At 41.4% G+C, this 25,618-nt stretch overlaps 1 protein-coding gene across 2 annotated transcripts; it reads left to right on the top strand.

Annotated features, from left to right (window-relative positions):
* The first annotated feature begins 932 nt into the window (after positions 1-932).
* porb (P450 (cytochrome) oxidoreductase b) lies at positions 933-23,885 on the top strand. Of its 2 annotated transcripts, XM_085479393.1 has the most exons (16): positions 933-1,022; positions 4,396-4,580; positions 14,831-14,879; positions 15,449-15,577; positions 15,826-15,978; positions 16,728-16,852; positions 17,014-17,103; positions 17,356-17,454; positions 17,659-17,775; positions 17,916-18,034; positions 18,501-18,682; positions 19,828-19,977; positions 20,110-20,377; positions 20,636-20,781; positions 21,465-21,550; positions 22,341-23,885. In XM_085479393.1, the coding sequence occupies exons 2-16, from the start codon at positions 4,405-4,407 to the stop codon at positions 22,483-22,485; spliced, it is 2,034 nt and encodes a 677-aa protein (XP_085335519.1). In that variant the 5' UTR covers positions 933-1,022; positions 4,396-4,404; the 3' UTR covers positions 22,486-23,885. The 2 variants fall into 2 exon arrangements, with proteins under 2 accessions (XP_085335519.1, XP_085335520.1); XM_085479394.1 differs by lacking the exons at positions 933-1,022; positions 4,396-4,580 and adding an exon at positions 7,623-8,300.
* Positions 23,886-25,618: the final 1,733 nt, after the last annotated feature.

Genomic DNA, 25,618 nt, shown 5'->3' with positions numbered 1-25,618 from the left:
CTGAAAAAGCCTTCAGTTATTTGTATTAATGCGTAGAGAGAAAAAATCCTACAGTTCATCTGAATAGAAACAGATTAGAAGGAAATTGTGTATTTATTTATTTAATAAACATTCACTCAGTGGACAAAGATAGAGTTAGGCCTCGGTGACTGGACACAGCAGAAGTAAAGTTTGCTTTACTACCAACAGGTTTTGGCTGGAATAATTAAACTGTGTACAAAGGCCAGTTTGTTTGCTTTTTTTTGTTGTTGTTATTTTTTTTAAAAAAAATCTTGTTTACTTTAAAAGTGTACCATAGTGTACATGAACAAATACACTCTTTTCCAAACAGTGCAGGAGTTGTACTACTACTACTGCTATTCTTGTACTCGAGTACTCTTTAACCTTTTTATTGAATTTTACTTGTCAATAAATTTAAAACCGTTCTCATTGTGAGTGTACCTAATGAAAGTAGCTGAACACGCAGGCAGAAAGCCTGACGGATTGCGGGGCTGTCACGTGTCCTTGGCACTGTGAACATAAAGTTAAACTTGCGAGGTCACGTTTGATGAGAGTACCTCTCAGTCTCTTACAGATATATGGAGCTTGTTCTGTTCGTTGTATTACATAACCCTGACCCTTCCTCTGCTGCACCTCGCCTGCTATTTACTGAGCCAGACTAGATATGCACGGGCGAGTCTAAATTAAAAAACACCCATACAATAAATAAAATTAAGTGGGGTTTTTTCTTTTTCTTTCTTTCTTTCTTTTTTTTTTCATCATTCATTTTTAAGCTGAATCACGTCTTCAAAAAACACAGACACTCAACTTCTCCAAAAAAATAAGATGACGAGGCTAAACTGGCCTTCACAGTTCAAACCCCACCCCCTGACACCCCCCTGCTTCCAGGACGGAGTTGGTTTGATCCTGCACGGCGTAAAGTTTCCTTCCGCGTCGAGCACGCCAAGAGTCTGCCGTAAATCCAGGAAAAGAAGAAGAGAGCTGTGCGAGAGGCTTGCACAAAGAGGAGAGAGGCAGTTAAGGTAAGATGCTGAGAAAACTTGCCTTTTATTTGGTTTACGTCGACTAGCGCTCTGTGGCAGTGTGCGGAGACTCAAACCTAAGCGATATCGGACTTACACCATCACTAGAAACCTGTAAGACAGAGCCAATATTACGCTTTTACATCAGATATTAGCTGTAGACTACAGCCGACTACAGTGTTACGCAAACTGAGGTCAACTTGTATAATCTTTAAGCCACGAACAATTTAAAGTAGAATCTGATCATCTTTAAACGTGCAATTTATAAAACTATTGCGTGTCTGCGTTCACCGGTATTTTCTGTAATGTGTTTACAGCCACCTTTGTCACTCTCCAGAACATAGTCAGAGCCCGGTTCCGCTGGCTACTATTTCTATCGTTATTTATTAATTTGTAATGTGTAAAATGGGATTAAGTCTGCTATAACGGAGCTAACTGACACTCATAACTAGTATAACCGGTGTGTAGCGTGACATTACGTGTGGTACTACACACACACTCGTGGGTCAATCTGGACTGTCCCACAGCCGATAACGCTTTCGTGACTGAAACGCATATTTATTTTAGGTGAAAGAGCTGGACCGTAGTGATGTCCACATTGAACTGCTTCGCTTTTATCAGATTTCTGGTGTTGTTGGACATTTTTGCCCCAAATTAACAACTCACTTTATGTGGTTGTACTTTTAAACAACCACATAAATCATCTAAGTCAATGATCTTTTAGGGCACATGTGTTTGATATGGGTGAGGATATAGGAAAATAAAAAGCGTTATTCATATAGTTTTACCCAAGGTTTTCTTTTATGACTACATTACAGGTATCTCTGAAGGAGTCACATGCAGGTTATTAGAAAGTTACTGTGTAAAAAGATCACCTATGATGACGCAATAACTGAACTGGCTCCTTGTGAGTTGTAGATGTCTTCTTTCTGTCACAGGAAAGTAAAGCTAACAATAAATACCAAGATTAGGTCGTCATTCTTTTATAAAAACAGATGTGTCAAATAAAAGGTCCAGGGGTCCAGAATCGGCCCCGCAAATCTCCAATCTGGCCCACTAGTGTGAAGGAGGACACAAAATGTGGAGGTTCAGTTTTTTAACTTTTCCGTTTTCAGTCCTTCCTACTATCTGTTTTTCACAGTAGATCCACAGTTACAAACTTGAGATTTAGAAAAACCTTGTTTGATAATAAAACATTCTGAGAGATTAGCTACAGAACTTTTTCTGTTAATTTTATTTATGTATTGTGAATTGAGCCCAAAGAGACAGCAGTATTTCTTTATCACGTAGAAAAACTGATATGTACTGTTGAACTTTTCCTATATGATGGATTAAACTTCTTTACACTGACAGAAAGGGGATTTTCACAGGTCCGGCTGATTTGAAGTCGCTGTATGTAGCCCATGATGTAAAATTAGTTTGACATCCCTGGTTTTAAAATTACTTTTTGTCTGGCTTTTTACCAGGTTGAAGGTTAATACATGGTATTAACCTTCAACCGGGCTTGGCACCAGTTTGTGTTGTAACTTGAGGGTAAGAGTGTTGGGTCAGCATATGTGGCCCTTCCCCTTACACACTGAGTGGAGTGGGCAGCAGCCACTTTTTGGGAGTAAAGGTAAAGCTTTTAGACTAAATATGAGAATAGGTTCATCCAAATGTGTAACTTCATTTTCCACATTGCGCTTACTCAGCAGTTGTAGAAATGAGCAAGGAACAAGTAAGCGTGGATGTTTAGAGATTTTATGAGTTATTAGTCATATTTGGTGAATTGTCACTGTTTTCTCGTGTCTTTAGCCTGAAGCAAATTGGCATGAGTTTTCTATGTGGCTCCATTATGTAGGGATTTACACACCTAACAAGTGAAAGAGCATAAGTTTAAGCTGGGGAGGAGACATAAATTTCTCCTCGCTTGCATCAGGAAGGGAAGCTGGAGTTAAAGTAAAAAAAGTTGCCAAACATGCGTAGCTACCTGCCGTTGCAACACTTTGTCACTAAGTGCGCTGCTGAAAGTAGCTTTTTAGGTAACCGTTTTCTTTGTGATAAATCGACCTTTATGTAACTCACTGTGACGTTGAGAGAAGGCGTGGGTTTTGCTCTCAGGTTGAGTTCTCTGATCCTCCCAGGAAGTCACTATGTTGTTGGAGGGGTGCCTCTGGGGTGTTTAACTTGGATACTGCTTGTGGAGTTTGTTTTTTTTTCTGTATAGTCTCAGTGACATTTGGCTTCTGATAACGCTACCTGTTTGAATAACCTGTTCACTAAAAGGGTTTGAAAGAGTTTATTTAAAATAAGACCTTTAGCTAGTTCTACTTAAACAATCAAAGATTTATATATTTTTATATCTTGGAAAACATCCATATATGTGGATTGTTTATATTTTCAAGTGTTTTTAAAGGGTGTGGATCATTTGGAGCATTTTATCTTCATTAGTCTTTGATGAATTTTCATCAGTTTTTGATTAATTTATCTATGTAATTGATGTTTTCATCTCACTGGAAGTTTCCTAACTTCACATGAACTTATCTGAGATTAAATTAGATGCAATCACACTACAATACTTTAAAGATTTGTAAAAAATCCTTTTTAGGAATTGGTTGATAATGTTTTTTATTATGTTGGGCTGTCATGTGACTTTTATCACCGTGACTCCTGTACACACTGTGATAGGGCTGAGCTACCTATGAAATAGTTTGCTTAATAAACCAGTGACTTGGTGTAGTTTAGTGTGCATGGTAGCACTGAGTGAATGTCTGCAGGGCTAGCTGTTCATTAGCCTTCTTAGAGGATCAAAGAAGCTTAGTGTCATTGTTTTCGGTCTGTGAACCAAACTGAAACCTGAACGCTCAGAGCATTGGGTCCTCTCGACCTCTGTATGAAAAGAGCCGGTGCTGTTGCTGCACGACAAGAAATTCCTCATGCACCGAAGGCGGTGGTTTACAGTGCCAGAGTATCCTGAGCCAAATGCAAATCGTAGTTGTCTACTATTGTGTGAACACAAGGTGTCATTGTGTGCTATAATGCATAGCAGGTTGCTTACATATGTTAGCAAGGGTGTTGTCTGTGTGCATTAGCCTTCATAAGCTTTGTTTATTTGGAGTTTAACATGCAGCCTGTTTTAAAATGTGACTTTCACAGATCGATAGCAGCATCTTCATGTCAGTGACATGTTCACTGTAAACCATGGGCCTGTAGTTAATGGGCTGTTTTGGATCTAAATCTGTGAAATCTGTGGTGTGTTGAACAGTAACTGAATGATGTCCCACCCCAAATACATAAAAAATAAATTTATGACCAGGAAAAATAGTCAATTATTTGTTTTTTGTATTGTTTTTTTTTTTCTCACTTTAGCTGTGTTCTGTGTTTCCTCACGCAGAGGACCCACATGCCAGACATGGACCCCGAGACCACCCACACCGAGCCCGCAGTGGATGAAGAGGCATCTCTCTTCAGCACCATGGACCTCTTGCTGTTCTCCGTCATTGTCGGCTTTGTAGTTTACTGGTTCATGTCCCGTAAGAAGCCTGAGCCCATTCCCGAATTCAAAAAGCTCGACACACCGTGAGTATCCATCAGCTTTCAGGTTCCATCTGGGACGCGAACACATGACATGAGGTTAACGAGTTGAAGCTCATAAACGGGAGTAGTCGGGGTACTTTAGTAGATCTGCTCAATAGCTTATTTTTATCTTCAGTCACAGTTTTAAATTGTTGTAGAGGTAATGGTGCTGTATTGTAAATTATCTTCATGCGTAGATGCACATTTAAACTGTACAGCTGGACACTCGTGAGTCAAAGTTTGCTTTCAGAAGCCAAGCTGCGTCATATGTAGGCAGGTCCTCATCAAGAGCTGCTGCTCTTTCTAGCTGCAGTTGCATTTATGTATCCAGGGACTGGGTCTGATGCTGTTTGCTGAATGAGCTCATTAACGAGGACATTTACTGGGACACACAGATGATTTGTGCTGGTGGATAAACCTTTGGTCTTTAAACTAATCATGTGTCTTGTGTTGGCAGACTTCAGCTTCTTATCACCTTAACCTGGCAAAAAATGTGTTGGACTATATTGCATAAGTTATCTGTGTTATATGCCATCTGTTTTTTGTTTTGTTTTTTTAATCTTTATCTAGTAACTTATTGTTTTTTTAGACCTAATTCTAAACATTTAAAGATTGATATGAATTTACAAATGCACAGTGAAAATGAAGATTAAACATAGGCTTCTTTTTTAGTTAGTTTTTTTTATTACATCTCTTCAGGTATATTTTAAGTGGGTATGATGCTGACCCAGAAAGCTTGATTGGTTGTCAATTACAATGGGTCGATACACGATCCATTCACTGACTCTCAGTTTGATCCAAATAAGGCCTGGTCAATTAAGGTAGAACAAAGCCAGTTATCAGATCACTAAGTTAACCCAGGGTTACCTTTACACGTTCACATGACCGGGGTGGTGTTGCACCAAGTAATCACTTTTAAGGGGTGTTTCACATATGACTCATTTTCTGCAGAAAACGATCCCTATGAGCGCCACCTGCTCCAGAGATGTTATTAGATGGTGATTAAAAATCTATAAAGAGTATAAAAAAACTGCAACACTGTTGTAAAAAGAACAAGAGATGAATTGCTAGTGTACAGAGCAATAAAATAAGCATTTTAATTCTGTTTAATTATTTTATGGCAGAGTGCGTTGTCTGTGCTGCTTTTGATTTCTAAGGTGACGGCTGCGCATTAGATGTCTCAAACTTTAAACTGCATACATTTAAACGTTGAAGCTTACTGTCCCATCTTAAAAGTAAAAAAAAAAATATATATCTTTTAACTTTGCTTAAGAAAAAAAATCCTGATTGAGGTTGTTATAATTCATGCATGAAAGGGCTAACAGATATTTTAAATAAAAGAATAAGTGAAAACGTGGTGCTTCCAGATGATTATAAACCGAAACTTAGGACATAACCTCCTGACAGTTTTAGTTTTATTCTCTTAATTGCAGACTCGCTGCTGTTTTTAAGGGCTTGGAAGTAAATATATCAAATGGGCTTACTCTACATACAAATTTGACATGTCAGCAAGTACAGTTTGGATGTCCTGTTGTAGGATCATATACTTATAGTAAAATAAAATGATCAAATGTTTGCTGCCAACAGAAAAAACACAAACCTTAGATGCAGCTGAAAAACTTGACACGTTCTCTTCGCAGGCTTCTGAGGGGTCTTCTACGAATAGTGACTCTGTTTTCTAGAGAATTGATTGGTCTGCAGGTGGGATTTTCATACCTGTTGCTCTCTAATCTGCAACATAATCTACTCCAGAGCGGGAGGGCTCTATAGCGATATACTCTGCTAAGAAGGGAACCACCTTCCTAGTACAGGAAACCCAGGATTAAGTCTGGATAAGCTATTATCCTGGTTTGTAGTTCAGGTGTCTGATGTTTCCTCTCACAGGATGATTTCCAGCCACTTCCTCACATACTTTAATCTGATATTAGCTGTGTACTCGGTATCTGCACATAGAGAGAGAGAGAGAGAGAAATTTATATTAAAAAAATCGATTCAGGATTTTAATGAATCGATTTTAATCGATGAATCGATTATAAAAACCCACCCCTAGAAAAAATGTATTGTAGAGCAGCCGAGGACTCTCTAGTAAATGTTTCGCTACTCGTGACCTTTGTTTTCTCTCACCCTCTCCTTTCACACAGTTTCTGTCCTCCCATAAACTCACCCAGGCGTTCTGTCTGGCTTCTCTTCTGAGCCCTCCCTCCCCACCCCACTCTGTTCACTCCAGGTACAAGCCTGTGCAGACCACGAGTGGGCGTTCCTCTCAAGTTACATCCAGTTGAGTTAGGGTCACAGTTAAAGTGATTCCATCCGACCACAGCTGTTGGGGAAGGCTCATTCATTTTCTGTAGAGACTACTCACTCTGCTCTCCCCCATGATGGCGTAATGGAGGCTTGGACTTGCCTTGCACTGGCCACATTTTTTTATTTTTATTCTTATTTTTTCGTCCACTTCCAGGCATAAGCTTTATTTTTCTTTACTTTATTTTTTGGTGAAGGGGAAAAAAAATAAGAAAATGAAGCAAAAGGAAATCCTGACCATTTGTGTTAAAGCAGGAATTTGGTTGGAAAGGAGGTAATGACCCCTGGAGAACATGTTTTTGTTGAGGGCGGGCCTAAAACCCTCAAAGCTGGTCTCTCCTCCCCTTAAAGGGGCAGCGATTGCTTAACTGCTATGAAGGGGGCGTAGTTTTGTCTCTTTCCTGTGCTTTTGTTTTTGGCCCTGAACCCATTTTGAAAGTTCCCTGGAGAACGAACTAGGCAGGCGCGCCAAGTTCCCTTTTGTGAGCCCTCTCCAAAGGTGGAAAGTTGAGGCTGAAGACAAGCAATCCATTCTTTGTCCACAGTTAGTTTTTTTTCTTTCTTTTAAATCATCCCCACCGCTGCTTCTTACCCTCCCCTCGTCGTGGGTGCGTGTTTGTGTGTGGGTGCGCTCTGAGCTTGTTCCACCATTGGAGGGCCATGTCACAAATGAAATCCTTTTATGATAAATGAGGTTGCCATGGAAATGACATCCCCCCCCCCCCCCCCCTTCCTCTCTCCTCCTGTTAGGTGGGGGTAGGGGATACTTCAGGGGAAAAACATACCATTCATTGCCCCCCCCCCTCCTCCTTCTCTTTTCTCCTTTAGTGGTCCACTGAAGAGTTGCTCTGATAACCAGCCAAATTCTCAGATTGGACTTTTTTGCTCCGAACACCTCTGAGGCTGGAGAGGAAGAGGGGCGGGGATGAGCAGGAAGGCATTTTCAGCCCGAGATCGCTTCAGTGTGTTTGTGTGTGAGTCAAACGTGTGGGTCTGCAGCTCGGCTGGATTTTATGGGAAAGTCAGTTTCCCACCATTGTGTTCTCAGCGGTTGCCAGACACTCTAAGGGCTTGTAAGCTGCTGTGCTCGTGCATGTGTGTGTCTGTGGAGTTGTGTAGAGCTGCTGGTTTCACAGAGCAGTACAGGAAGAAGCTGAGTTCAGATTGTGTTTGAAGCGTCTAAGGGGAAGTCGGGCCGCTCTACAAACCTGTAAATATCTCTCTGACTTTTTGGGCTGGTGTTACTTTTCCATCTCGCACCTCTGGACCGTCCTGCCCTTTTTATTTTTTTTATTTTTTTCGAGCGTGGCGGCTCCCGGTGTTACCTAGCCAGCAGTGCTAGTGGCAGTGGTGAGCTACAGGGCTGCATGCCATGGGCTGCGTCTTCTCCCTGCCAGAGGACAGGAGAGATGCTGCTGAGAGGTCAGTGACATGTTTGATTTACTGCTTCAAAGCATGATGCAGTGTGTTTTTAATACTGCTTACTTGAAGGATGATGTAACATTTTTTGTAACATTTGCCACTGGCTGCCTGCTGATTAGGCTGATAGCACCGACCACATTTGGAAGTAATTTGTAAGCACTGAGTAGTAGCTTGTTTTCAGTTAAATCTCTGCACACAAAGCTTAGCTGTCTGTTTCAAGACGTTAAAGCGAGTGCTATAAGAAGCTATACGTTGTTTCTGGAGGTTATGTAAGACGGAGATAATATCTATTTGACTGCGAGTCCAATTTGATTATTGGCTGCTCTGTTTCTTGTTTTCCCTTTACCGCACAGGTCACTTGCACATTTACAGTCTTGTTTGCTTTAGTTCTTTATATCAACTTTGCATACGGCTCGGTTTCCATGTTACTGGCACATTTAAATAGAAAGGAATGGAAATGCATGTCATTCATTGGTTGTGGCGTCATAAGATCAAGATCAGGGGAAAACTTCCTGGATTGGTTCTTTATCTTAATTTCTATTTGTGCAGCTAATTACTGAGCAGCAGGTTGGAGGTTTGTTTTGACACAAGAAATGGTTAAAAAAAAAAAAAAAAGGCCTGTATTTATATAGCGCTTTACTAGTCCCTAAGGACCCCAAAGCGCTTTACATATCCAGTCATCCACCCATTCACACACACATTCACACACTGGCGATAGCAAGCTACATTGTAGCCACAGCTGCCCTGGGGTGCACTGACAGAGGCGAGGCTGCCGGACACAGGCGCCACCGGGCCCTCTGACCACCACCAGTAGGCAACGGGTGAAGTGTCTTGCCCAAGGACACAACGACCGAGACTGTCCAAGCCAGGGCTCAAACCGGCAACCTTCCGATTACAAGGCGAACTCCCAACTGTTGAGCCACAATCGCCCCGTGGCTCAAGAAGCCAGACTTCCTTGCATTTTATTTTGTTGTCGTCTCAGGCGATAGTTGTCCAGGTTTTTCAAGATTTTTTGGGGGGGTTTCGGTCATTTTCAATCCAGTGTCTGTTTCTGACCATTTTCAGAGGAATGTTTTTTGTTTGTAAGCATAATAAGGGATGAGCCAGTATTGTCTACACGTGGTAGACATCTTCACAAAGAACCAGTTTTGTTCCCATTTCTTTAGTTGACTCTGCACAAAATGCCAATAACAGTTTGACAGATTCTCAAAGAGCTAAAAATTGGCACATGTGCTCTGCATTGTGTTAAAAATCTGAGAGTACTGGGTAAGTGGGAAAACAAAAGACGTGTGTCTAAACAATACCTATCTACACAAGATGTACAGCATCTCTTATGGAGCAAATCCAGCAAAGACCTGACACCGAACCTGAGAGATGTTCACTGAAGAGTGAAAATCGGTGGCAGGTCTTTGGATCAAGTCATCGTCATTGTGTTAAGGAAGAGGTTGAAAGTGATGCAGTGAGTGTCTACGGCCATCCTTAAAATATGGTCGAGGCTCTGAGGCTACGCCTCAGCTGGCTAGTAAATCCACCACACCAGTTGGTGATTGATCCTGATCGTCTCATTTTATCTGATATCATTTGTGTTTTAGGCTACAAGGGTGGGGAGATTGATTCATAGTCACAGCCTTTGCTGCGTGTGTATATCTGATGTATTATAATGTAACCGGGCGCTGCATTGACTTTGAACTCCCGTAACCTTGCTGTTTTGCAATTTCACACAGAAATCCTTCCTTTTGGCGGGTGGTTCAGAACTGATAACACGTCTAACGGATCCTGCTGAAGCTGTCAGGAAGGGTTTCGCTTCAGTGCAAAGGCTTGTTTTTAATTTTGATCAGCAATTTGGTTCAGAGGAAAAACTTTTTTTTTCTCCTTTAATATATAATTACACGTTCAACGTTAATCCCACACACACTGCAGGGGTTAGGTTCACTGAGGTTGTATTGGGTTTTTTGTGCCCTTTGTTGGGAGTACAGTGTACTTTGGAAACCTGTCTTACGTCATAGAGTTTGTCAAATCAATATGTTGCTGCTCAGCGTTAATGGCTTTGCTGTAGGTCTTGTCCTCCTGAATCATGGAAATCGAACAGTGTGTTCATCTTGCATTAGTATTTATGCTCGTAGTCATGTGTGGCCTGCGTATTCCTTTATCAGTGCAGATGTCCACTCAGGGCTTTGATGCTGAATGAAGCTGTGCTGCCTTTCATTTTGCTGCGTGCTGCTGTTTTTTTAAATGTTTCAGTCCATTAGTGACTGACTTGGTGAATATGAACCCAGAGTTTAAATCATCTGCTGTAACACATTATATATTGAGCACTGTGTAATGAATGCATCTGTGGGTCTACAGATGATTGGTCTGAGCAATGCTTGTGTAATTGCCTTCTCACTGATGTAAGGATTGCATCAACTGAGACTGGTGAAGACTTGCGAAACATTTCTTTTTAAACTGTGTCAGCTTACAGTAAATGCATTACTAAGCTAAAAAATGTGTCCTTAAGTAAAACAAAAATCCCCATCTTTAAAAATAGTCAGTATGAAACAGAAATGAGAAGCCTTTAAGTAATCGAGTGAAGTGACGCTGCACTGAGTGTCATACACACTTAATTCTCCTCAAAGTATTTAAGTGGTTCTGCCACCCTGCGTTGTTGGGTGTTTTACCAACACCTCCACTACCCCAGTATCCACCTGTAGGCTCTAAGTGTATAATCGTTCCCTATTTCCGTAGGTAATATTTGCTCAGTGACGAGCTCAGTCTAGATGCCGGCCGGCCGCGCCTCCCAGAGGCTTTTCTTAAAGGGGGGTTTTTCCTTCCCACGGTTGCCAAATCTCAAAGGGGGTCAAGTGATTTTTGGGGTTTTCTGTTTTCTTTGCATTATTGTAGAGTCTTACAATAGAAAGCACTTCGAGGCACCTGTTGTTGTTGTTGTTGTTAAATATGCGATGCAAATACAATTAAATTCAAACTAAATTCAAATTCTGTTGCTGTAATAAGTCATTTTAATACATTATGTTCGACTCATTTGTGATGATAAACCAAATTCTCCTTAGCATGTGGGATCCTATATTTTTAGTTTTGTTTTAGTTTTGTTTTTTTCTCCGCCTGTTTTTGTGTTGCGTTGATGTTATTTTTGACTCGGGGCAGGGCAGCATACTTACAGATTCGTTTTCGTATGTTTGTGTATCATGCTGGACCAATCCTCTTCCGAGAGTCATCCTTTAACCCTTAGATGCACACGTGGGGTCAAAAATGACCCCATGGTAGGGCTGCCACAAACGATTATTTTGATAGTCGACTAGTCACCGATTATTTTTGCGATTAGTCGACTAATCAGATCATCATCCATTAGACGTAAAACTACAGCTTATTGCACCAGCAGCATCTGCTCTTATATAACTATCATTAGCTTACAGCTTTAAGTGTTTAAGGTCTGTGCTAACTAAAAATAAAGACAAGATGATAGTTTATTGAATTTTAATGAAATTTGCAATTGTTTCGGTGAAGATTAATAAACTCCTTGCTATCTAAAATATAACAGGACACTGGAGTATATTCTGGAGCATCTCACACTTCTGATAATCAGCTGTCTGCTTGATGTTTATTCAGCTGTGTAAAAACTATAACTTTAATCTCAGACAAACTGATTTACTCAGGAACAAATAAAATACTAAAAAAAAAAAAGCCAAACAATAACATTTTAAGTTATCTAAGTGACTCATATATATTTAACCTGAGTAGCGAAAGACGGCGGTGGGTTTGAAAACGATTTGCGGGGAGTCCGGTGTTCTCACGGCGCTAGTGAGCCTAGCCCCCGGCTCGCTAACGAGCTAGTGGGTAACAGATGTCTCCGAAAACGTCGGAGCGCTTTTGAAAATATGTGGTGTCCTGATAAACTGAGCAGATATTTGAGGTTTACACAGCTACATTCTCGCCTGAAAATATGTTAAACGTTTATTTTGTGACCCAGAAAGAATAATAAGAGTAACATTAAAACTAACTAGCTGCCGCCATTGTTGGAAACTGCGCTGGGCCGCGCTATGAATTCTGGGACACAGCTGCTGCTGCTGCTTCTTCTTCTTCTTCTTCGGGGTTTAACGGTAGCTGACATCCTTGTACATGCAATGCTGCCATCTTCTGTTTCAGTCCGTTATTACACTCTTAAATCCTGCCACTTATTCCTGCGTCTTTTGTGATCGTACAAAGTTTCAAACGACGCGTCGACTATTAAATCAGTCGTCGACGATTTTGATAGTCGACGTAATCGTGACTAGTCGACAAATCGTGGCAGCCCTACCCCATGGGTTGTTTTTCTTCAAAATCTTTAAAATGCAAAGTTGTAATTTATTCATATTCCAGGTATTCCTCATAAAATATGTTTGTAACATGAGGCCATTTGCATTTTATTTATTTTTTCATTAATTTATAAAAAAATGCAGTTTTTGTATCACTACCCCACTCTTCCACAAGTGGGGTCAAAAATGACCCCAAGCACTTTCATTCTTAGCAACTCTGACTGTCCCACTTACACTTCTGATGGATCAGGAATTAATTTTTACACAGTAACATACATGATTTATAGTCAGGGCTGCACATAAGTGGTCCGCAGGTGCGCATTCGCTGTCAAAATAAAAGTATTCCCGGAAATTCAGAGAATATGTGCCTCTTTTGTGGTGGAGGAACACCAAAGTAATTGCTTACGGAGCTTGCTTTTTTTGACATCTTTAAGAGTTCTGAACAAATGTCTGTCCTCCTCCAGAACATCTAATGTACACAAACGAGCATCCTAACTTCTTATCTGGTACGGGTCTTTTATTTTGACAGCAAATGCGCACCTGCGGACCATTTATGTGCAGCCCTGTTTATAGTTTCCTGTGCATTTCAAACATTGTCCTTTCTGATTTATTTATTTATTTATTTTTAATATTTAAAGTAACATGGCTGCTATGAGGCAAGCTGTGGACCTTGGCCTACAAATGATCCAGGACGGATGGGATGAAGAGCCCATCGGAGGCACTGACTCAGAATCTGACATCTCAGATATAGAGGACAAAGACTATTGTCCCCCCCACTGAACAAGGCCAGTCAGATACAGAGGAGTCCTCTGATGAGGAAATGAATATTTAGTCTAACAGAATGAGCCCCTCTTACTGCTCTAGCCACAATATTCTGAATTAGTCGGCCAGGGCTTGCACTTGGGTCTAGTACTGTCTCCCCAATAGATGCATGGAAGATGTTCATGTCTGATAACATAATAGAAGAGGTGCTGACATGCACAAACATGGAGGCACGAAGAGTAGCCACAGACAGGGGAAAAGAGCGGAAAAATGTAATCAAACATAAGCTCCTGGCCTTCATTTGATTGACCATCCTTGCAGGAAATGAGACGAACTGGGATGTACCAGTCGGTGTGCTTTTTGGGAGTCCTCTGCATAACCCATTGTACAAGGCCACTATGTCAATTCAAAGATTTAAAGATATTTGCAGTTTCTTGCACTTTGATGACAAGAGGACCAGAGCCTATGGACTGAAAACAAACCACATGGCAGCTTTCTGCTACATATGGGACCTGTTCTTGGTCAACTGCAGGCAGAAATTCATGCTCGGTGATTGTGTTACAGTGGCTGAACAACTTGTGCCTTTCAGAGAGAAGACCCAGCTTCTGCAGTATATGCCGAGCAAGCATACAAAAGTGATACAAAAACTGCAATTTCTTAAAATTAATGAAAAAAGAAATAAAAATGCAAAGGGCCTCATGTCACAATCATGTTTTATGAGGAATACCTCAAATATGAAAATATCACAACTCTTCGTTTTAAAGCTTTTGAAGAATAACAACAGAGTTTATAGAAAAATGCATTGTTTCTATTTGGGGTCATTTTTGACTCGTGGAAGAGTGTAGGTACTGGTAGGTTGTGCATCCAAGGGTTAAGGCAGAACATGGTACATCGGAAATCTTTCAATGTGCAAACCTACATTCATCTGCCACTTTATTAGGTACACCTGTTCAGCTGCTCTTCTGTTTCTTGAACATAACAGTGAGTTCACTTGTGCGCAAGTTTCCAGTTTGTTTTTTTTTTTGTTTTTTTTTTTAAACCATGTCATTAAGAATTGAGGCTGTTCTAAAGTCAAAAACAGGTCTAGCTACTGGCAAGGTGTACCTAACAAAGGGGCCACTGACTGTATGAATGTCCTGTCTCCAGCAGGTTTTGCACTCATGTCCCAAACATCCAAAGCTTCTGGCTGCTACACAAATCTTTGTACCCACCTATTAGATGTATGAGGTCATGCTCGTGAATGTTGATTCAGTTCAGGTTTAGAGTACGTGGGCAGCTGATGATTTAACTAAGGCTTAAAAAAACACAAAAAGTACTTTGACCTCTCCAGCTGTCAGCCATTTGGAGGACAGAAAACTTGCTGTAATTCCTCCATCAACTTCTTTGCAATGGTTGTTACTGCTAAATGGTCTTCAACCTTTGTAAAAGGATTGTCGTCTCTGCTTATTTGTAATTGTAATATTTCATTATCTCTTCCAGGACACCCACCACAAGAGAGACCAGTTTCATTGAGAAAATGAAGAAAACCGTAAGTAATGCTACTTTATCAGATATATTTTAAAATAACACTGTATAGACGCGTGAGCTCCAGACTTGCAGAGTTAATGTTGTGGTTATTCACCAGCTAATAATTAGCTTTATGGGCCCTGCAGAGTAGTTTTGTTGCCTTCTTGCGGAGTGGATGAAGCATACAATAACTGTAATGGTATCCCCGCTGATGTGACCACATTAAGCTCTTGATTTCCAAACAATGTTTTGACTTTTGTGGAACTGTTTTGTAGCCAGAGCTGAGCAAAGGCTGGGGTTTAGCTGATGTGGTTTTTGAAGAGAATAGTTCAGATACCACCGTGGTGGCAGGAAGGATCTTTGGCCCCCACTGAGGTTTAACTTTGCCCCCGTTTTTGTCTCAGCAGTCCTGAAGGTGGCAGTTTATTTTATGGCACAGATTTACACATGGGGATGTTCATGCAGAAGTCCTATAGTTCAAACGCAGGTCTAAGGATGCATTTTATGTAGATTTAAATAGATTACATACTTCGTGATGTAATGCATTTACATTATGTAATGTAAATGATGAGTACATATCTTTGTGTGCAGGGAAAGAACATCATTGTGTTCTACGGGTCTCAGACGGGTACAGCAGAGGAATTTGCTAACAGGCTGTCCAAAGACGCTCAGCGTTACGGCATGAAGGGAATGGTTGCTGATCCAGAGGAGTATAGCATGGTAAGTATTGCCAGTGAATGAAATGCACAGCACAGTGAGGATAAATGCAGTTATTCTGCGTTGTTCAAACATGAAATGTTTGATTTTAACGATTTGTAGTGAACCTTCTCTTTCCTAGATAAATAAAACATGTACACACCTCATCACATCAGTTGTTCCAGTCACAGTTGGATGTAATCTCTGCTTATTGAGAATCAGTGTTTGCATCCATTTTAAACTTCAGCGTCTCCGATTCTCTCTCGTTGCAGGGGGAACTGTCCCGTCTGTCTGAGATTACAAACTCACTCGCCATTTTTTGCATGGCCACCTACGGAGAAGGAGACCCAACTGATAATGCACAGGACTTTTATGACTGGCTGCAGGAAAACGATGATGAGGATCTCTCCGGATTAAACTACACTGTGAGTTTTTATGCTCAACTTTGGTGCGTGTAAATTCTGTCAAATTAAAAGCGACTTCAGGAGAACTTCTTTGTTGAAAGTAAAGTTTTAAAAAGTACAACGCAGAGAGTGAAATGGACGCTGGGCAAGATCGGTGAAGTTTGTCGTATGTTGGACTACACTGTCAAGATGGAAAGCCCAGTCAGGTTATAAACTGACCTTTGTAAAGTAAAGAATAATAAGTGGAGATGATGACGACGATGATGATACTTGGAATTTGAGTCACCAGCTACACAGCCTGGATTTGCGTCACGCCGTTCATGTGTGACATTGTGTTATTGTTGGGACTCGATGTCCTCATTTGAGTGAAAAATTTGAAAAACTTTTTTTTTTTGTAACGAACTTCTTGTTTTCACTGTTGTGTATATTTTGCCATGTGTGCAATTTGAGGGAGCAGGTCAAGTGGAGGACAAAATAGGAAGTGGCATGCCTAAAAACTATCCACAGCAGATGAACAGTATCTGGAAGTCATGACTTTTGATGATCACTTCCTGCACTTGTTTCCCATTTTCTTTGCAAAATACGAAGAAGTGAGGTGTGACTCAAGACTTTTGCACATTCCTGTGTTTTGGTTTTCATCAGTAGAAAACCGGTCGGACATCTGTAGTGATCTCACAGTTGCACGGGATTATTTCGAGCGTGTTATTTTTGTGGCACTGAACCAAAGCCGGGTACTGGCCACTCTTCATTGTGTCCCGGTCTGTTTTCAGGTTTTTGGTTTGGGCAACAAGACGTATGAACACTACAATGCAATGGGGAAGTATGTGGACAAAAGGCTGGAGCAGCTGGGAGCAACACGCATCTTTGATCTTGGTATGGGAGATGACGATGGCAAGTAAGTGACTGATGGATCCTCCGTGCCTAAAAAGAAGTGAGCTCCACATTTTTGGGTGGTGCAGCACTTATTGGGGGTTGAGATAGATTAGACCATTTAAGATGCACATTTGAAGACTTTATCAACCTTTTTAAAATAATAATGCTTTTTTCGGCTCTTAGTTTGGAAGAGGACTTTGTTTCATGGAGAGAGCAGTTCTGGCCGGCTGTCTGCGAGCACTTTGGAGTGGAAGCCTCAGGAGATGAATCAAGGTGAGTTCAGGGACAGTTTGTGCCATGCATCATCATTTCATTATTTCAGACTTTTGATTTTGCAATTGTGCAACAGTTGCCTTGAGACATTTTTACCTTTCTCTCGTCCTGCCTGCTGTTTTTTGTCCTGCTGCATCTCTAAAAAGAAACTACAAAGACAAAACACAGGATGACTTGCTGTGATTCACTCCATATTGAATTATGTCTCCGCGTGTGCACAGCTTGCAAACTGTAGTTTGTTTTGTCTCTCAGCATTCGGCAGTACGAGCTGAAGGAGCACACTGACATCAACATGAACAAAGTGTACACTGGAGAGATCGGCCGCCTGAAGAGCTTTGAGGTCCAGAAGCCGTGAGTATCGTAGCAGAAACTAATCACTGCAATGGAGACCGATCATTCACTGCTAGCATTTCACCTGCATTTATGACAAACTCCAGACTGGGTACAAGTGACCCTTTCTGCCCTCTAGTGGTTAAAAAAAACCCCAACCCTAAACTTTTTACTCTTTTAGAAATAAATCTTTTTAATACTTAAGTGCTGCTCTTTTATTCATAGGCCTTTTGACTCCAAAAACCCCTTCCTGGCTCTAGTGACTGTCAACCGCAAACTAAATAAAGCTGGTGACAGACATCTGATGCATTTGGAGTTGGACATCACAGGCTCCAAGATCAGGTGAGGCTGGATGGGATCATTGCTTAGTAAACCTTTATCTCCCTGATTTCATGCAACGATGTGCACAGCCCTGATGTATTTTTAGCTTTATGAATTCAGCTCAAAGTCTGAATTTTTTTTTTTTCTCATTCTCATTTCAGATACGAGTCCGGAGACCACGTTGCAGTTTTTCCCACAAACGACTCTGCGCTGGTGAACAAGCTGGGACAGATACTTGGGGTTGACCTTGATGTGGTTATCTCTCTTAATAACCTTGATGGTATGGCATTGACAGACCCAAAGCACCTTGACCTTACCAGCTCGTCCCTCCCACAGTCTAGTGAAATCTACCCTTGATATTCAAACTTGCTGTATCAGCTCACTTAATGTCTGAGTGACAGGAGTACTGTTATATTATGTAATAGCAGTAATTTAGCGGTAGTATAAATACTTAAGTTAGCTGTTGTTATAAAGGTCAGTTGTGGTGAATAAGACTGCTTGTTATCACTGAAAGTTGAGTAATAAGGCTACAAATGTGAAACTTGCTCATTCAGACCACGTGCAGTTTATTAATACAACAAAAACTGGCCTATAACCACACTTTAAAGCTATTTTACCACTAGTGTGGTAGAAAGATGAACCCATAAATCCACTGAAGATGCCCAGATACATTTTAAATCTTTTTCTGTTAGCTGTTGACCATTAAAGTGTTTTCAGAGTAGTGTCCTTGCTGTTTTGTGTTTCAGAGGAGTCCAACAAGAAGCATCCGTTCCCCTGCCCTACCACCTACCGCACGGCCCTCACTCACTACCTGGACATCACTCACCCGCCTCGCACCAACGTCCTCTACGAGCTGGCGCAGTATGCCTCTGATCCCAAAGACCAGGAGAATATGCGCAAGATGGCCTCCTCCTCACCCGAGGGCAAGGTCAGTAATGGGTGGTAGTTGGTGGTTCGGGGCAGTGGCGGCATACAGCATGTGTGGTTGCCTGCACGTGCCTCCCAGAATCCATTTTGTAATCAAAGATCGTTGCGTTAAGTTCTTGCAGATATAATTATTTATTGACTTCCTTGTGCGGACGCCGGACAAGCGGGAGTCCAGGGACAGACCAAAGGTTTTTCAGTCATGAGGGTCTGAGGCTGAGTTTTAATTGAAGCCTGGTCGGTCGAAGAAAAGAATTAAAGAGCTTGGACCTGACCGTCCAGAGTTAAATATTCAGCAGCAGTCCACGGATCTTGGGAGATGGTATACATGGACGTTCTCCAGCACGCTATATGACAAGCGCAGTTGGTTAACGGGGCGCGGGGTGAGCAGTGCCTTTTGTTTTCCGTGTCTGCTGTGTCAGAGTCCTCGTACTGAAAGGTTGTGGACCACCACAGTTTTACGGGACTTAAAGCACTTAACAGAGAAGTACAAAAGACTCGAGCAGTTGTAGCCACTTGGACAATAGCGTAGTTTGTTTGTTTTCCTGCATTGGTGTGACTGCAGTCACTCTCAGATTATCGAAGGTTTGCAAATGATTGCTGCCTAATTTATAAATGCAGACAGATTGCCTTCAGTCTGAAAGAGTCTATGTCAGCGTAACGCGAGGAAACGTATTGCATGTGATGGCCAATTTGACCCCACTCTTGTTTTGTTTTAAATAATTCAAATTTTATTGAATTCTGCATAAAAACGTCAAAACGGAACAAAGCAGTTCAAAGACACTGACAGAGAGAGGTATATAAGGCTGTTTGTATAATAGCTTCTTGGGTGGTAATGATTTGCAAGTCGTCTGGTTCAAACGAAGTTATATTTTCACTTGTGAAAGTGTCCCAATCTTCCTTGGCCATCTCATTTTCATGATTAAGCCCTCCCCAACGTCTTCTCACAGACGGCAGTGTTCGTCTTCTGTTCAGTCCGCGTTTTTAGTGTCTGAGTTTGTCACTAGCTAAGAATCCGTTCTCATGCTGATTGTCACATGGCAAAATTCCCCCCAGGTCTAGTGGTGGTGTTAGAGTAGCTGTTATCAAGTTAATGTAACAGAAGCTGGATCACAAAGCTCATATGAATTGTTCTCTGCTTATTTGCAGGCCCTCTACCAGAGCTGGGTGTTGGATGCCAGCAGAAACATCCTCGCCACACTGGAGGATATGCCGTCACTGAGGCCTCCTGTCGACCACTTGTGTGAGCTGTTGCCCCGTCTCCAGGCTCGCTATTACTCCATCGCCTCCTCTTCAAAAGTAAATCCATTTCCTCTGCAGTCAATAGAAGGAGTTAAAGTCATATACTTCTGTTTTAACGTTTATTAAGGAATTGAATAAGCCGTCTGATTTTTAGGAGCGAGCTGTTATTAACTCTTCTCTTTTATGCAGGTTCATCCCAACAGCATCCACATCTGCGCCGTCGTGGTCGAGTACGAGACCAAGACTGGCCGCACCAACAAGGGAGTTGCGACCAATTGGCTGAAAAACAAACTGGTCACGGACAATGGGCACAAGTCCACCGTCCCCATGTACATCCGCAAGTCTCAGTTCCGCCTGCCGTTCAAATCCACCAACCCGGTGATCATGGTCGGCCCTGGGACTGGAATTGCTCCTTTCATGGGCTTCATCCAGGAGAGAGGCTGGCTCAAACAGCAAGGTATTTATGGACTAATGTCGTCTAACCTTGACAAGAAACTGATGAATGAACTAGTTATAGTAAGGAATTTCTATCTATATTAGCATGTTGCGCTATCATCTATCACTAGTGCAAACCTGGAGAGTGTATCCAAGGTTACTTTCTGTCAGTATCTATGTACGGATGTCCCCTAAATGCCTCATACGCACGCAGTGAGCTAGGAAGAGGAACATTTTTAATTAACATTTGCTTTGCTCTGTGGCTGTCATCTGATTATAGGAAAAGAGGTTGGAGAGACCGTGCTGTATTTCGGCTGCAGACATAAGAACGAGGACTACATCTACCAGGAGGAGCTCGAAGGCTCAGAGAAGAAAGGAGTCTTAACAAAGCTGAATGTTGCCTTCTCCAGAGACCAGGACCATAAGGTACAGCTGCCTACGAGACTCGGAGTGGTGCATTATATCAGATTTCCTCTGTTGACAATGTCTTGTTACATCAAAATCGGGAAATGTACCTGGATTGTCTGTTAGTAGTTGATGTGAACTGCTTCTTTGGTAAAATGAAAAATTAAGATAGCAGAAAATCATTTGATTTATCAGTTTAATCGGGATCCCCGTTAGCATCAGTCTCAGTACCCTAGTGTACCCACGCGACACGTGACATGGCATCAGATCGGCGAGCACAATGGCTCCATTACACACAAGCCAACATCCACAACACCTTAACATAATACTAGCTGCTTCTAAATATACAGATGTCACTTACTTTCATGGAGAGAACATAAAACTATAACAGGACACAGAAAGAAGCGTTACACATTGATACAGTACAGTAATGATTTTTGTGAACGTTTCCTCTCTTCCAGTGTAATGTCCCTTTCGCCATATCCAATTTACAAACGTATACAAACAGGATTCTAGACTTGAGTACCTTCCCGATTAAACTCATCACAGCACAATCTTACTCAGATCAGCCCAGATTACCAAGAAAATTGTTTGCATTCAGTTCTGTCTGGTTGTTTAGCTGTTTGTAGATAAATACACTGTTTTCTGTGCAGGTTTTTGACGCGCACATATAAACATTGTTTTTCTGTTTTTTCAAAATAAAGGTGTACGTGCAGCATCTGCTGACCAAAAATAAGGAGCATGTCTGGAAGTTGATTCACACGGACAACGCTCATATCTACATCTGCGGGTAATTACCAGATTTCAGTTGTTACGTGTGTGTGTGTGTGTGTGTGTGTGTGTGTGTGTGTGTGTGTGTGTGTGTGTGAGAGAGAGTGAGTGTGATATTAAAGTATGCAGAAGATGCCACTGTGGTTGGGCTCATCTCTGATGGACATGAGATGGCGTAGAGGGCGGCGGTGGAGAACTGTCTTGCTGGTGCTCAGAAAATAACCTAATGCTGAACGTCCTTAAAACCGAAGCGACAGGTGGAATCTGTGTCCACCTTTAGGTTTCTGGGCACCCACATCTCTGCTGATCTCACCTGGATCCACAACACAAACTCCCTGGTTAAAAAGCCCCAGCAGCAGTTGCACTTCCTCAGTGTCCAGAGAATAAGCTGACCTTCTACTGCTCAGAACAGAAAGGCTGCGCAGAGGGTAATTAAACCTGCCCTCAGCCAACTCTGGTGGCCATCACCAAATCCTCCTGTTTCAGGAAAACCATGGCCATCACAGGTGACCCCGCCCACCACCTGATTGACCTGCTGCCTTCAGGTCAGTCAGGTCAATCAGGTCCCAAACCTTCAGCTTTTTCCCCTGGGCCATTCAGACTGTTAACAAACACTATGTTAGCTCGTTAGGTGAACTTTCACACTGTGGAGCCAGTCAGGAATTCTGCACTACATGGAAGTGATGCAAGCCTGGATTCTCTTTAGCAATGTGGTGCCTCCTAGTGAAATAGTTGTGAAAGTACAGTAAAGAACTTCTGTCTTATTTGTCTTATATGCATTGCTCACTGTCATTTCTTTCCTGTTATAGAGATGCAAGAAACATGGCTAAAGACGTGCAGACGGCTTTCTACGAGATTGCGGAGCAGGTGGGAGTCATGACGCGCACCCAGGCTGTAGATTACGTGAAGAAACTGATGACCAAGGGACGCTACTCACAGGATGTCTGGAGTTAAAGAGCCTCAAACCTGGCCTCACTTTGTGCACATACAGTAGTAGTTTTAACGTTTTTTATCGTCTGCCTTGGTCTAGACTGACTTAAAGAAACAAATGAATCAATTTTAAACCTTGTGTTCGTACTCAACCTGGTTCACCTTGACAGCGACAGCTAACTGAAGAAAATGAGGCAAACTCTACCTCAGTAGATCTTACTAAACCAATAGAGCCACCTCCTTACTTTGGTTTGTGGAAAGACAGCTTGTGTTTTTTGAGATCCTCACACGATCCTAATTGTTTCAGCCCTGTGCTTTCCGGGGAATGTAAAGAGCCTCCCATTTATAAATGAACGAATTGGTCTAGAATCCCACCCGCTCTAAATTCTTAAATCATGAGTATTAGATGCACAAGAGTGTCATTTGATTTTGTTTAAATGTTGTTGTTTTTTTTATTAGCCTCAGATTTAAGGTGTCACACCACAGCAGTTTTGTGTGTGCGTGTGTGTGTGCGTGCGTGCATGTGCGTGTGTGTGTTGCAGTGCAAACACTCAGAGTAGGCTGAGACATAAATGGACGCTGACTTTTCTCTCTGAGCTGATTCAGTAGCCGTTTCCTAGCAACAATAAATATCTAAAATGTTTTTAAAGTTTTTATTTGGTGTAACAAACTGGCATCGCAGGTACAATTGTGTGTTTACCTTTGTGTTTTGACAAGGGGGTTAGCCTTTTATGCAGACGTTGCTCTTCATTTGAAAGAAGAATGGTAACATTTCGAGAGGCACCGAAAAAAAGGAGACTATCATATATAAAAACCATGAGATTATGTGCTTTTCTTTTCTTTTACATAGAGAAAATAAATATTTTTAACCAGTGATATTTTAAAGCATTTTGTATGTTAGAGCCTGCCTCCCATGGGACTGTTGTTTTCTGCGATATTCACCTAAAAGCAGAGGATTGTGGGTTCATTGGGTGGCATTGGCAACTGTAACACGATAACCACCTCTGTTTGACTTTCTTATACTCTTCTGCGCCTCTCCCCCTTTTTGTTTGACCACACGTGCGCCGCTGCACGCAGAAGGTGGCCAGACGTATCCGAACATTAAACGTGTTCTCCCGTTTCAGTCCGTCAGAGCTCGTCACGGAGGTGTGGGGGAGTTTGAGGTCAGTCAGGCAGTGGAAGTGCAGTGCCTTTTTTCTTTTTCTTTTTTTGTGATGCCTTATGTATGGAGTTGGCAGTAAAGTCGGGATACTTCATTGTATGTTTATTCCTTCTTTCTTGCTTATATTTTGATAGAAAGAAAAGTTCATCTGAGACACTTTACCCAGTGCTGTCACTTTTATCATTCCTCTTTACAATGTAATCATTTGATTATATGGAGGCTTGCTTTTTTTAATTAATAAAAAGACTGAATAATTTTTGGAGTTTTGTTTTTCTTTCTCTTTTTTTTTTTTTTTTTTTCAGGGGGGGTCATTAGAGGTATGTAAGGATTCCTGAGGCGCCTTGCACACCTTTTAGCAGGTGTGATTCACTCTGTTTAAACCAAATTCAGGTAGGGCTGTGCGATATGACCAAAATCTCATATCCCGATATAAGAATTCTATCATCCTGATAACGATATAAATCACAAAAATGTAACATTTTCTGTGAATCTCGGGCAGCTCGTCTTGCGGGAAGTGTTTCCAGCTGCGCGTCATGTAGCTGGAGTCGAGTGTTTTAACCATTGACTGTTCTACAGTCAATGGCATAATACAAAGTGATGGCGAAACCTAAAAGACGGTGTCATGTCTGCTCCCTGAAGCAATCTCATAACAGTTTCAATCTATTTCAAGCCAGTTAGCACATTTCTGTTATGAAGTTTAATAATTTTTGGCAGTAAACTTTTAAATCCTTTTATTATGAATATCACGTTTTCAGATTTTCAAGAGAGACCAGACCAATAGGGCAGCAGAAATCACAAAAATAAATAAATAAATAAGAGTTTTATAAAGATTAAAACAGTAAAAAAAAAAAGAGAGAGAGAGAGACTGGAATGATTATGATGTATAACACAGAATATGTACAATAACAGAGTTATAAACACACCTAGAAAACACGTGATACTTTTTATTTCATCTATAACCTCTGTGTAAATTTTGTTGATTGCAAAGTGTTTATGAATATGTTTTTAAAAGCTGGTTATCTGACTGTCAGTTAATAGCAATTAAAAAGAAAGCTGATTTTTATTATTCCTAAATGGAAAAAGTCCATTATGAATTTTTGTTATGAATTTCATTTATCAATCCACCTCCTCACTGCTCTTTCCCGGTGCAGCAGCCAGAGCTGGATCAAGCAGCCAGATGGCTTCTGGAGGAAGACTAACTGCAACAAAGGGTCTCTGGGAGGCTGCTCAGGCACAGCAGCTGAAAAATCAAAGATGAAATAAAAACTGGACCTGATCATGGTGCTGCATGAGACAAAAAGTCTAGATGATAAACCAGTGTATGAATTGGTAACACTGCTTATGATGATCATGTTTAGATGGAAACTAGCGAGCTAACTTACTGCAAAACTCTAACTCAGTTAAATTGAATAAACTCTGTTTTCTTGGATGCCTGGATGTTAAACTTAATTGTTAAACCCGGTAAAACAGCAACGCTGATCATTTTATTAAAGATGAAAGAAGTTAGACCGTTTTTAGCTCTCAGTGATCCCTCAGTGTTCGTTTGACTTTGGGACCTGAAATATGGCAGCTTTTCACTTACACATTTTTGAACCACTCATTCATAGAAATAGTTTCCAGTCAAAGATCTGGACAGATCCACCAAGTTCACAGTAGTTTTTCAATTTTCTGCAGCGCAGAAAAAACCCCCCTGAAAACATCACTCCTCTGAAGTAACACATTGTGATTCATGTACAAACAACACACAATTATTGTAGATTCTTCAAAGCCTCCTTATATTCAACACTTGGGTAGGTGGTGTTATACATGCCCTCAATCACCCTATTTTCACCTTGTCACCTTCATTAAGCTGCTCTCTTTCTACAGAAGGCCCACCGCATGCATGGGGGGGATACCGTGGGCCAGGGCTGTGGCATCTAACGTCTGGTTGTCAGTGTCCTTTGGAAAAGCAAGTGATTGTCCTAAAATCAGATGTCCCAGCAGATTGATCTAGTT

The sequence above is a fragment of the Copadichromis virginalis genome, linkage group LG14, assembly GCF_057382275.1.
Source record: "Copadichromis virginalis isolate Kocher_CV1m ecotype Utaka linkage group LG14, C_Virginalis_male_GT1.1, whole genome shotgun sequence".
NCBI classification, from domain to species: Eukaryota; Metazoa; Chordata; class Actinopteri; order Cichliformes; family Cichlidae; genus Copadichromis; species Copadichromis virginalis.
This window is presented reverse-complemented; position numbering and strand designations above follow the sequence as displayed.